At 51.9% G+C, this 13,567-nt stretch overlaps 1 protein-coding gene across 1 annotated transcript in view; it reads right to left on the reverse strand.

Annotated features, from left to right (window-relative positions):
- ADAMTSL3 (ADAMTS like 3) overlaps window positions 1-13,567 on the reverse strand; it is a 130,839-nt gene that overhangs the window by 16,735 nt on the left and 100,537 nt on the right. The window contains 2 exon segments of the mRNA XM_079764045.1: window positions 2,566-2,693; window positions 7,067-8,192. Of these exon segments, the coding sequence (XP_079620171.1) occupies window positions 2,566-2,693; window positions 7,067-8,192 (1,254 nt within the window).

The following is a 13,567-nucleotide window of genomic DNA, read 5'->3' on the forward strand; positions in this document are numbered from 1 at the left end:
TCATTCAAAGGGAACAGAAACAAGGTTAGCCACAGGCTTTTTTTTTTTTTTTTTTTAATATATTTTATTGATTTTTTTACAGAGAGGAAGGGAGAGGGAGAGTTAGAAACATCGATGAGAGAGAAACATCGATCAGCTGCCTCCTGCACACCCCCTATTGGGGATGTGCCCACAACCAAGGTACATGCCCTTGACTGGAATCGAACCTGGGACCCTTCAGTCCGCAGGCCGACGCTCTATCCACTGAGCCACACCGGTTAGGGCGCTCAGCCTTTTTTAAAAAAAAATAATACATTTTTATTGATGTCAGAGAGGAAGGGAGAGGGAGAGAGAGAAACACCCATGATGAGAGAGAATCATGGATCAGCTGCCTCCTGCACACCCCCCACTGGGGATGGAGCCTGCAACCCGGGCGTGTGCCCTTGACCAGAATCGAACCATGACCTCCTGGTTCATAGGTCAACGCTCAGCCACTGAGCTACACCGGCCAGGCAAGAATTCTCATTATTCAACTCATAGACCATTCTGATTGCTAAAGACTGCACGTCTTTTTTTTTTTTAATATTTTTTTAAATTGATTTCAGAGAGGAAGGGAGAGGGAGAGAGCTAGAAATGTCAACGATGAGAGAGCATTATGGATCGGCTGCCTCCTGCGTGCCCCCCACTGGGGATCAAGCCTGCAACCCAGGCATGTGCCCTGACCGGGAATCGAACCTTGACCTCCTGGTTCCTAGGTCGACACTCAACCACGGAGCCACACAGGCCGGGTTAGGTTCAGGCTCTGGCTCTTGGGTAAACCGTGCGCATTGGGCCCACTCTGCCGCGCTCTCTGAGAGCCGGGGATGGGTCCCCGCTGGCTCCGTACCCTCACGGCAGGGAAACATACAGCTGGGGGCGGCGGGAGGTGTAGGCTCAGTGGACAGACGGACGGACGGAGGGACAGGTGGGCGGACACAGTCAAAGAGATATCGACAAGGCGGCATGGCCACGGCCATCAATGGACTATGGGGTTCTATAGCCAAGTCCCTCTTGGGTGCATTGGATAAAGGAAGGAATTGAGGAGAGAAGGCCTGGCCGGGATAACGTCTCTGTGGGCGCGTTAACGTAGGACCAGCTCAGCTGCTTAGAGCATGGTCCCCATACACCAAGGTTGCGGGTTCGAACCCCGGTCAGGGCACACACAAGAATCAACCAATGAACGCATCAATAAGCAGAACAACACATTGATGTTTCTCTCTCCCTCTCAAACCAATAAATAAATTATTACCGAATTTTCCGGTGTATAAGACGACTTTTTAACCCAGGAAAATCTTCTCAAAAGTCGGGGGTCTTATACGCCGGAAAATACAGTACCTGTCTCCCCCCTCCCCGCCCCAGCTGAGAGTGAGTACCGTATTTTCCAGCATATAAAACCCCGGACTTTTGAGAAGATTTTCCTGGGTTAAAAAGTCGTCTTATACGCCGGAAAATACGGTATTTTTTTTTAAAAGTAGGACCAGCCCGGTGGGCATGGCTCAGTGGCATGCTGGCACGTGCCTTGACCTATGAACCAGGAGGTCAGGGTTCGATTCCCGGTCAGGGCAGGTGCCCAGGTCGCGGACTTGATCCCCAGTGTGGGGTGTGCAGGAGGCAGCCGATCCATGATGCTCTCTCATCATTGACGTTTCTAACTCTCTCCCTCTCCCTTCCTCTCTGAAGTCAATAAAAAATAAAAAAAATAAAAAAAAAAGACGTGCAGTCTTTAGCAATCAGAATGGTCTATGAGTTGAATAATGCGAATTCTTGCCCGGCCGGCGTAGCTCAGTGGCTGAGCGTCGACCTATGAACCAGGAGGTCACGGTTCAATTCTGGGTCAAGAGCACATGCCCGGGTTGTGGGCTCCATCCCCAGTGTGGGGCGTGCAGGAGGCAGCCGATCCATGATTCTCTCTCATCATGGATGTTTCTCTCTCTCGCTCTCTCCCTCTCCCTTCCTCTCTGAAATCAACCCTATATAATAAAGAATATGCAAATTGACCCTCATGCCCTCGCACAAGATGGCCGCCCCATGTAGTCAAAGATGGCTGCCACAAGATGGCTGGCAGGGGAGGGCAGTTGGGGGTGATCAGGCCAGCAGGGGAGGGCAGTTGGGGGCGACCAGGCCAGCCGGGGAGGGCTGTTGGGGGCAATCAGGCCAGCAGGGGAGGGAAGTTGGGGGTGACCAGGCCAGCAGGGGAGGGCAGTTGGGGGCAACCGGGCTAGCAGGGGAGCTGTTAGGCGTCAATCAGGCTGGCAGGGGAGTGGTTAGGAGGTGATCAGGCTGGCAGGCAGGCGAGAAGTTGGAAGCCAGCAGTCCCGGAATGTTAGAGGGATGTCTGACTGCCCTGTGGGGGATCGGGCCTAAACTGGCAGTCAGACATCTCCTGAGGGGTCCCAGATTGGAGAGGGTGCAGGCTGGGCTGAGGGACACCCCCCACCCCCCAGTGCACGAATTTCATGCACCGGCCCTCTAGTTAAAATATATTAAAACAAACAAACACACAAACACCCAACCCCAGGCGACCCAGGCCTCACCGCCGGGCGTTACCTGCGAACAGCACGGGAGAACTCCCCTCGTCGGAACCGAGCTGGTTGGCCACGGAGCACCCATACAGCCCTTGCTCTCTCCTCGTGGGGTTCCGTATCTGCAGCACCCCCGCGCGGGACAGAACGATCCTGTGGGACGGCGAGAAGGAGGAGGGAGTCACGTGGCCCGAGTCACGGCCTGGGGACCACAGCCAGTCACGGGGAGAAAGCCCGGCATGACCGCAGACAGCGGGCGGGCAAGGGTCCCCGAAGGCGGCCTCGTGGAGCCTCCTGCCGATGGGCGAGGCGGCGGAGCCCAGAGAGGGTGCCCCAGGCCTTCCTCGCGGCTGAAAGGCGTGGCCGTGGCCGACCGCCCGCGGGCAGCTTCCCAGCCCCTCTCCCGCCTCACTGGCCAGGAGACGCATATTTTCAGGATGGACTCGATGCCGCTTACGCTACGTTTTTAAAAAGACAGACCAGCCGGGCCGGTGTGGCTCAGCAGATAGAGCACCAGCCCATGGACGGAAGGGACCCGGGTTCGATTCCGGTCAAGGGCATGTACCTGGGTGGCAGGCTCCTCCCCAGTGGGGGGGCGTGCAGGAGGCAGCTGGTCGATGTTTCTCTCTCATCGATGTTTCTAGCTCCCTATCCCTCTCCCTTCCTCTCTGTAAAAAATCAATAAAATATATTAAAAAAAAAAAAAAAAAAAGACAGACCAGCTGGGCCGGTGGCTCAGCGGATAGAGCACCAGCCGATGGACGGAAGGGTCCCAGGTTCGATTCTGGTCAAGGGCACGTACCTCGGTGGCAGGCTCCTCCCCAGCCTGGGCCCTGGTCAGGGCACATGCAGGAGGCAACCCATTGATGTGTCTCACATTGATGTTTTTCTCTGTCTCTCCCTCTCTCTTCCACTCTCTCTAAAAAGCAATGGAAAAATACCCTCGGGTGAGGATTAACAAAATATATATATATATACACACACACTGAGTGGCCAGATTTTATATATATATATATATATATATATATATATATATATATATATGTATTAGAGGCCCAGCAAATGAATTCATGCATGGGTGGGGTCCGGCCAGCCTGGCCAGGGGGCGGGGACATGGGCGGTTGGCCGGCCTGCCTGCTGGTCGAACTCCTGGTCGAGGGGACAATTTGCATATTAGCCTTTTATTCTATAGGATACACACGGAGTGGCCAGATTATTATGCGTTCAGAGAGCATCATCATCATCTGGCCACTCAGTGTGTGTGTGTGTGTGTGTGTATTAATTGATTTCAGAGAGGAAGGGAGAGAGAGAGATAGAGAGAGAGGGAAACCTCAATGATGAGAGAGAATCATGGATCGGCTGCCTCCTGCACGCCCCCCACTGGGTATGGAGCCCAAAACCCAGGCATGTGCCCTTGACCGGGAATCAAACCCAGGACCCTTTAATCCAGTGGTCGCCAACCTTTCGGACTTACGGACCACCGGTTGGCAACCGCTACTTTAGTCCACGTGCCGACAGTATCCCCTGAGCCAACCCAGCCAGGGCCAACCCAAGAGCTTTTACTAGCCATATGGCATTGATTCCATACCAAATGGCTGGCCTTTAGCGTATGCAGAAACACAGAGAGTAGGAAGCCCTGTTTTTTAAAAAATATTTTTTATTAATTTCAGAGGAAGAGAGAGAAAGAGAGAAACATCAATGAAGAGAGAGGATCATGGATCGACTGCCTCCTGCACGCCCCCCACTGGGGATGGAGCCTGCAACTTGGGCACGTGCCCTTGGCCGGAATCGAACCCGGGACCCTTCCGTCCGCAGGACGACGCGCTCACCACTCAGTCACACCAGCCGGGGTGGAAGCCTTATGTTAAGGCCTCTTCTCCACAGGACGACCTCCGGGAGTCCCAGCATCTGAAACTAAGGTTAATTCCCTGTGATCAGATCGAACCAGGCGTCCTCAAACTACGGCCCGCGGGCCACATGCAGGTGTTTTTGCCGTTTTGTTTTTTTACTTCAAAACAAGATATGTGCAGGGTGCATAGGAATGTGTTCATAGTTTTTTTTTTAACTATAGTCTGGCTCTCCAACGGTCTGAGGGACAGTGAACTGACCCCCTGTTTAAAAAGTTTGAGGACCTCTGGATCGAACGATTGAAAACCGACTCCAGCCCTGACCGGTGTGGCTCAGTGGACAGAGCGTTGGCCTGCGGACTGAAGGGTCCCAGGTTCGATTCCGGTCAAGGGCATGTACCTTGGTTGCGGGCTCATCCCCAGTAGGGGGTGTGCAGGAGGCAGCTGATTAATGTTTCTAACTCTCTATCCCTCTCCCTTCCTCTCTGTAAAAAATCAATAAAATATATTTAAATAAAATAAAATAAAATAAAAGATACATACTGTTTATTTCAGAGAGAGAGCTGGAAACATCAATGATAAGAAAGAGAATCATTGATACTGGGGATCAAGCCCGCAACCTGGGCATGTGATCTCCTGGTTCATAGGTGGACACACTCAACCACTAAGCCATGCTGGCCGGGCAGGTGTCCCTACTTGTAAAATGATTTTATTTTTAAACTAGAGGCCCAGTGCACGAATTTGTGCACCAGTGGGGTTCCTCGGCCTGGCCTGCGGGATCAGGCTGAAACTGGCTCCCCGACATCCCCCGAGGGGTTCCAGATTGTGAGAGGGTGCAGGCTAGGGACCCCACTGGTGCACGTTTGGGGCCAGGGAGGGACCGTGGGAGGGCCCCAGGGTGTGTCTGGCCCATCTCGCTCAGTCCTGACCGGCTGGACCCCAGCAGCAAGCTAACCTACCAGTAGGAGCGTCTGCCCCCTTGTGGTCAGTGCACGTGATAGCGACTGGTCGACCAGTCGACTGTCTGCCCCCTGGTGGTCAGTGCATGTCATAGCGAGCCGTTGAGCGGCCTTAGCATATCATTAGCATATTACGCTTTGATTGGCTGAATGGCCGAATGGCCGACCGGACACTTAGCATATTAGGCTTTTATTATGTAGGATGTTAAAAGCTCAGCAAAGAGAGAGCATGCAGGTGTTTCTGCTCGGCCTCACGCATCCAGTGCCGGCGTGTGGGTTACGGGGAGTAACACCGTTTCACTTTAATGATTCCAATGTGTATGTGAAAAACACATCCTAACATTTTCCGAGTTTCTTTCCTGAAGAATCCCGCTGGAATCACATTCTTAGGAGAAGGAATTTGAACGTATATGGGAGAAGACTGGAATAACCACGAACAAGGTCTTGCAAAAGGGCCCGGCCGGCGTGGCTCAGTGGTTGAGCGTCGACCTAGGAGCCAGGAGGTCACAGTTCGATTCCCGGTCAAGGCACATGCCCGGTGTTACGGGTTCGATCCCCAGTGTGGGGCGTGCAGGAGGCAGCCGATCCATGATTGTCTCTCATCATGGCTGTTTCTCTCTCTGTCCCTTTCCTTTCCTCTCTGACATCAATAAAAATATATTAAAAAAACCAACAAGCCCTAGCTGGTGTGGCTGAGTGGATAGAGTGTCCGCCTGCAGACTGAAGGGTCCCGGGTTCAATTCCAGTCAAGGGCACATGCCTGGGTTGTGGGCTCCATCCCCAGGAGGGGGCATGCAGGAGGCAGCTGATCCATGATTCTCTCTCATCATTGCTGTTTCTATCTCTCTCTTCCTCTCCCCACCTCTCTGAAATCAATAAAAATATACACTGAGTGGCCAGATGATGATGATCTCTGAACGCATAATAATCTGGCCACTCAGTGTTTTTTATTTTATTTATTTATTTATTAATATATTTCTTCATTGATTTCAGAGAGGAAGGGAGAAGGAGAGAGAGATAGAAACACCAATGATGAGAGAGAATCATTGATGGGCCGCCTCCTGCACATCCCCCACTGGGGATCGAGCCCGCAACCCAGGCATGTGCCCTTGGCCAGAATCAAACCTGGGACCCTTCAGTCCGCAGGCCGAAGCTCTATCCACTGAGCCAAACTGGTTAGGGCTATTATATATATATATCTTATTGATTTTTTACAGAGAGGAAAGGAGAGGGAGAGAGAGTTAGAAACATCGATGAGAAAGAAACATCCATCAGCCGCCTCCTGCACACCCCCGACTGGGGATGTGCCCGCAACCAAGGTCCATGCCCTTGGCCAGAATCGAACCCGGGACCCTTGAGTCCACAGGCCAACGCTCTATCCACTGAGCCACACCGGTCAGGGGCACTCAGTGTATTTTATTTTTTAAAAAAATATATTTTATTGATTTTTTAGAGAGGAAGAGAGAGGGATAGAGAGTTAGAAACATCGATGAGAAAGAAACATCCATCAGCTGCCTCCTGCACACCCCCGACTGGGGATGTGCCCACAACCAAGGTCCATGCCCTTGTCCGGAATCGAACCCGGGACCCTTGAGTCCGCAGGCCCACGCTCTATCCACTGAGCCACACCGGTGAGGGGCACTCAGTGTCTTTTAAAAGAAACACACCCAGGAAGCACACCAGGCCTTGCACAAAGGAAGCAACGGGTCCCCCTACTCACTTCTCCGAGGGCTGCAGCGGCCTTCCGTCCTTGGTCCACGCCAAGGCCCCCTCGCCGGGGCGGACCAGCTCGCACCGCAGGTGGACGGCCGCCGTCCTGTGGGTGATGTACACTGCGCTCCCGACGGCCGCCTGCACCGTGGCATTGAACGAAACCGACGCGGGCTGGCGCGGCCTCCCCAGCTCCGGTCCCTTCGCCTTGACCTTGAACGTCAGCCTGCCCGCGTCTTTCCCCCTCGGGCTTTGGGGCGCACGCCCCGCGCCGTCCCCTCTTCCCCGCGCCGCCGGGGGAGGCGCCTCCTCCGCGGTGGCCGTCCAGGGGCGCACGGCCGGCGGCGCCTTGGCCAACTCGGCCACCAGCTGGTAGACGAGCTGGGACGCCAGGTCGTCGCTCAGCTGCCCGGCCTCCACCAGCTGGCTCAGGTTCCGGATCAGCCCGTCGAACTGGGCCGTGTCCATGCTGTAGGCGCCCTGTTTCACGGCGGCTTCCAACGGCTGCGCTTTCAGCGGCGCCCGGGCCCCGGGGTGGCCCGCGCCGGGGTGGCAGGGGCCCAGCAGGGCGCGGAGGAGCGGCTGGTGGCGCGCCGGGCCCTCGGAGCCCCCATCCGGCTCCTTGCGCTTCTTCCACATCCGCCTCAAGGTCTGCCACGGGGTCCCCAAACCATCGGACCCGCCGTGGCCCGCGGCCGGGGGTCCCCAGGCGCGCTGCTCCCCGGAGGAGGAGGCGGCGGCGCGCTCCCCCGAGGGCCCCGGGGGCGCGATGAGCCGGTTGTCCGTGCCGATGAGCTTGAGGACCAGGGTCTCCCGGGCGGGGCCGGCCACGCAGCTGTACACGCCGCCGTCGTCGGGGGCCGCCAGGCTGTGGATCTTGAGGGACCCCGCCTTGGTGACGCCCCGGCGCTGGGAGGGCTGCAGGCAGCGGCCGTCTTTCTCCCACCGGATCAGGGCCTTCCGGAACCGGCGCACCGGGCACCGGATCACCGCCGACGTGTTGGGCAGCAGGTAGGCGCGGCCGCCCACCGTCAGGTGGACCCGCTTCTCCTCCCGCGTCTGAATGTAGACGCGCGGGACGGCCAGGATCTGGGGGCCCTGATCGCGCGGGGGTGTCTGCGTCTCTTCTCTCCTCTCTGCGTGGGAGGAAGCAAAGAGACAAAGAATGAAGCCTCCCTCCCCCACCCCAAGCCGGTGTGGCTCAATGGATAGAGCGTCGGCCTGCGGACTGAAGGGTCCCGGGTTCGATTCCCGGTCAAGGGCACAGGCCCGGGTTGTGCGCTCCATCCCCAGTGGGGGGCGTGCAGGAGGCAGCCGATCCCTGATTCTCTCTCATCATGGATGTTTCTCTCTCTCTCCCTCTCCCTTCCTCTCTGACATCAATCAATCAATCATCATCATCATCAAATGCCAACAAAATCTCAGGAATAGAAGTTCTTTATTCATTTTAAATCGGAATTTATTTATTTTTACTTTTATCACATACTTTTGTGCTCTATCTAAAAAGGCTATGCCAATCCCTGGCTGGTGTGGATCAGTGGATAGAGCGTCGGCCTGCGGTCTGAAGGGTCCTGGGTTCGATTCCCGGTCAAGGGCACATGCCCGGGTTGTGCGCTCCATCCCCAGTGGGGGGCGTGCAGGAGGAAGCCGATCCATGATTCTCTCTCATCATGGATATTTCTCTCTCTCCCTCCCTCTCCTTTCCTCTCTGAAATCAATCATCATCATCAAATGCCAACAAAATCTCAGGAATAAAAGTTTTTTGGGTTTTTTTTTTTCATTTTAAATCTTAACCTTTGCACTCGGATGTCGAGATTAACATTACTCTTTGAATGTATCAATAATTTGAAATATAAAAAAAAATCCAAATTAATAAGTTTGTATGAAAAGAAACTCCAGTTTTTTTATTCTACTGCCGCGCTTTGTAAAATCTGGGGTATTTAAAAAAGTAAATCCCGAGTAGAATAAAGGAATCGAGAAAAAAAGCAAGCGAGTGCAAAGGGTTAATTTATTTATTTTTACTTTTGTCACATACTTTTGTGCTCTATCTAAAAAGGCTATGCCAAGCCCTAGCTGGTGTGGCTCAGTGGATAGAGCATCGGCCTGTGAACTGAAGTGTCCGGGTTCGATTCCTGGTCAAGGGCATATGCCTGGGTTGTGGGCTCGATCCCCAGTAGGGGGCATGCAGGAGGCAATCGGTCAATGATTCTCTCTCATCATTGATGTTTCTCTCTCTCTCCCTCTCTGAAATCAATAAAACACAAAACAAAACAAAAAAACAATAAACACCTGAGAATTAAAACCTGGATAAGGATAATGAATGGTATCTACACTCGTAGATGAGGGTCAATTGCATAACTATCTAGGATTTGAGCAGCAAAGAATGCAACTTTCACGGCAGTGCGTGAAAACGTGTTATTTGACAAAGCCCCCGTGTAGGGAGGCAGGAGGTTCCATGGAAATGTTTAAAAGCCAACGCACCGATTAGGATGGGTTCCTGGGAGTGGGATAAAGATCACAGCACGGGTGGGCTGGGTGATTTTTAAAATTTTAATTTACCATTCTTTTTTTTTAAAATATATTTTTTATTGATTTTTTACAGAGAGGAAGGGAGAGGGAGAGAGAGTTAGAAACATCGATGAGAGAGAAACATCCATCAGCTGCCTCCTGCACACCCCCTACTGGGGATGTGCCCGCAACCAAGGTCCATGCCCTAGACCGGAATCGAACCCAGGACCTTTCAGTCCACAGGGCGACGCTCTATCCACTGAGCTAAACCAGTTAGGGCTTACCATTCTTTTAAAAAAAATTTTATTCTTTTTAAAAATATTGATTTCAGCTGAGACTGGTTTGGCTCAGTGGATAGAGCATCGGTCTGCGGACTGGAAGGTCCCAGGTTCGATTCCGGTCAGGGGCATGTACATTGGTTGCGGGCACATCCCCGGTGTCTCTCTCTCATCGATGTTTCTGGCTCTCTGTCCCTCTCCCTTCCTCTCTGTGAAAAATCAATAAAATATTTTTTAAAAAAAAATAATAAAAATATTGATTTCAGAGAGGAAGGGAGAGGGGGAGAGAGAGAGAAACATCCATGATGAGAGAGAATCATGGATCGGCTGCCTCCTGCACGCCCCCTATTGGGGATGGAGCCTGCAACCCAGGCATGGGCCCTGACCGGGAATCGAACCATCACCTGCTGGTTCATGGGTTCGACCCTCATCCATCGAGCCACATGGGCCAGGCAGAAATATTAGTCTTTGTCTTTTTTTTTCCCCCCCTACCTTAAGGCTTATCATCTTCCTCGTGTCCCCGCCGCACGCCACAGTCATGTATGATTTCATCTCGGACCACATGGCACGCCCTGCTAACCGCGACGCCTCCCCACATGTTATTCTGTTATTTTAGCGGGAGCTGCCAGCGTGGCTTTCATTCCACGCTCCTCTCGGGCCGTCTGTGGTCTAGCCACAGGGCCGTCAAACCACCCACAGTTCGTAAAAACCAGTCTGATGCAGCTCGGAGCGCGACGGCCTGTCAGACGCCACAGACGGGCCTGAATTCCAGGGCTCTGGGGCACCGTGAGTCTGGAGATCGCAAATCCTCGGAAGCTCAAGATTTCGAAAATTTGTTCTCAAAGAATTCCCAGGGGAAGCCTGTTCCCCCCACCCCCCACCCCCCAAAAAAATCCACCCCATTAATGTCATCCATGAAGTCAGCAGGGAGAGGTGGCTAAGAACAGGGGCTTAGCAATCAGACAGACTGTGGCTAGTGGGCCCGGGGGCCAACTGGCAGCTAGGGACCTGGCCAGGTCTCAGGCCGTCTCTAAATCTTGGATTCCTCGTCTCCAAACAGGAATTATGTCTGACTCCAAATAAACGAGTTAATGCACAAAAGGAACTCCACTTAATAAGTGCTATTAGTTTCTTTTTAAAGAATATATTTTATTGATTTTTTACAGAGAGGAAGGGAGAGGGATAGAGAGTTAGAAACATCGATGAGAGAGAAACATCGATCAGCTGCCTCCTGCACACCTCCTACTGGGGATGTGCCCGCAACCAAGGTACATGGCCTTGACCGGAATCGAACCCAGGACCCTTGAGTCGGCAGGCCAACACTCTATCCACGGAGCCACACCAGTTAGGGCAGTGCTATTAGTTTTTTAAAATATATATTTTAATTGATTTCAGAGAGGAAGGGAGAGGGGGAGAGAGAGAGAAACATCAATGATGAGAGAGAATCATGGATCAGCTGCCTTCTATACGCCCCCCACTGGGGATCAAGCCCACAACCTGGGCATGTGCCCCTGGCCAGGAATCGAACCCAGGATCCTTCAGTCAGCAGGCTAACGCTCTATCCACTGAGCCACATCAGTGGAGCAATGCTCTTACTTTTTTAAACGTTAGTATTGTGTTTCTTACTTTGTTTTGCAAATTGTTGTTGAACTTAAGATTATATAGGTACATATATTTTTCCCCCTAGCGGTATTAATATAACAGTTAATTGCCAGGCTGGTGTGGCTCGGGGGTTGAGCGTTGACCTATGAACCAGGAGGTCGAAGTGTGACTCCCTGTCAGGACACATGCCCAGTGAGTGGGGAGGGGGGGGGGACGGGGGGGCGGGGGGGGGCGGGTATGCAGGAGGCAGCCGATCCATGATTCTCTCTCATCATGGATGTTTCTCTCTCTCTCTCCCCTTCCTCTTAAAATAAAATAAAATAAATGCATATATTTTTTTAAAAAACTAAAAAAAAATAAATAACAGTTAGTTTTTTATTTCTTTTTCTTGCCATAAGCGCAGGAGAGTACCTGAAATCGTTAATGTCACTGTTCAAGTGAATCATGAAAGATGGTGAAAAATAAACCTGCCCCCCTCCCCATCTCCTCCCTCCACATGTGCTGCCCTATTTTAAAAAGATATATATTTTATTGATTTTTTACAGAGAGGAATGGAGAGGGATAAAGAGTTAGAAACATCGATGAGAGAGAAACATTGATCAGCTGCCTCCTGCACACCCCCTACTGGGGATGTGCCCGCAACCAAGGTACATGCCCTTGACCGGAATCGAACCTGGGACCCTTCAGTCCGCAGGCTGACGCTCTATCCACTGAGCCACACCGGTTTCAGCTGTTCTGCCCTATTTTTAGTCACCGTGGGGACAGCCCATAATTCCTTTCTCCTCACCCTCGTGCATCAAACATACATGTGCATGTGTAACATATATGCTCTTGTGTATCCTGAAAATGCGATACTTGGATATTTAAAGATGCTTATCTCACCCAGCCGGCGTGGCTCCGTGGTTGAGTGTCGACCTAGGAACCAGGAGGTCAGGGTTCAATTCCCAGTCAGGGCACATGCCCGGGTTGCGGGCTCGATCCCCATTGAGGGGCGTTCAGGAGGCAGCCGATCCATGATTCTCTCTCATCATTCATGTTTCTATCTTTCTCCCCCTCTCCCTTTCTTTCTAAAGTGAGTGTGTGTATATATATATATATGTATATGTATATATATATATATATATATATATATATATATATATATATTTATATTTATATTTATATTTATATATATATATATATATATATATATATATTTTTTTTTTTTAAGAGATCTGAAGGACATTTATCCTGTGGGCAGATAGTCCTTAAAACTGACTTTTCTTAAAACTTGATCTTGGTCTTCAACATTAGACTGTTTGCTGCTTACAACAATTTTAACTTCCAATGCTCTTACTTGATTTACAGATTAGAAAAACACCGTTGAGGGGGGGCGGGTCAATTGGGGGAAAAGGAGACATATGTAAAACTTTAGACAATAAAAAAGAAAAAGAAAAAAAGAAATACTCGGTTGAGCTTTGGCTATGTAGCTCAGTGGTTAGACCACCGGCCTACTACACCAAGGTTGTAGGTTCGATTCCTGGTCAGGACACCTACAAGGAGCCACCAATGAATGCATAAGGAAGTGGAACAATAGCCCTGGCCGGTTTGGCTCAGTGGATAGAGCGTCAGCCTGCGGACTGAAGGGTCCCGGGTTTGATTCCGATCAAGGGCACGTGCCTGTGTTGCAGGCTCCAATACCCAGGGTGGGGCGTGCAGGAGGCAGCCGATCCATGATTCTCTCTCATCATGGATGTTTCTCCCTCTCTCTCTCTCTCCCTTCCTCTCTGAAATCAATAAAAATGTATTTTTTTTTAAAAAGTGGAACAACAAATCAATGTTTTTCTCTCTCTCTCCTTCCCTCTCCTGTCTCCCCCCTCCCTTCCTCTCTCTCTAAAAATCCTATCCTATCTAATAAAAGAGTAATATGCAAATTGACTGTCACTCCAACACACAAGATGGCTGCCCCCATGTGGACACAAGATGGCCGCCACAAGATGGCCAGCAGGGGAGGGCAGTTGGGAGGGACCAGGCCTGCAAGGGAGGGCAGTTGGGGGCAAGCAAGCCTGCAGGGGAGGGAAGTTAGGGGTGACCAGGCCGGCAGAGAAGGGAAGTTGGGGGCAACCAGGCCTGCAGGGAAGGGC

The sequence above is a fragment of the Cnephaeus nilssonii genome, assembly GCF_951640355.1.
Source record: "Cnephaeus nilssonii genome assembly, chromosome: 24".
NCBI lineage: Eukaryota > Metazoa > Chordata > Mammalia > Chiroptera > Vespertilionidae > Cnephaeus > Cnephaeus nilssonii.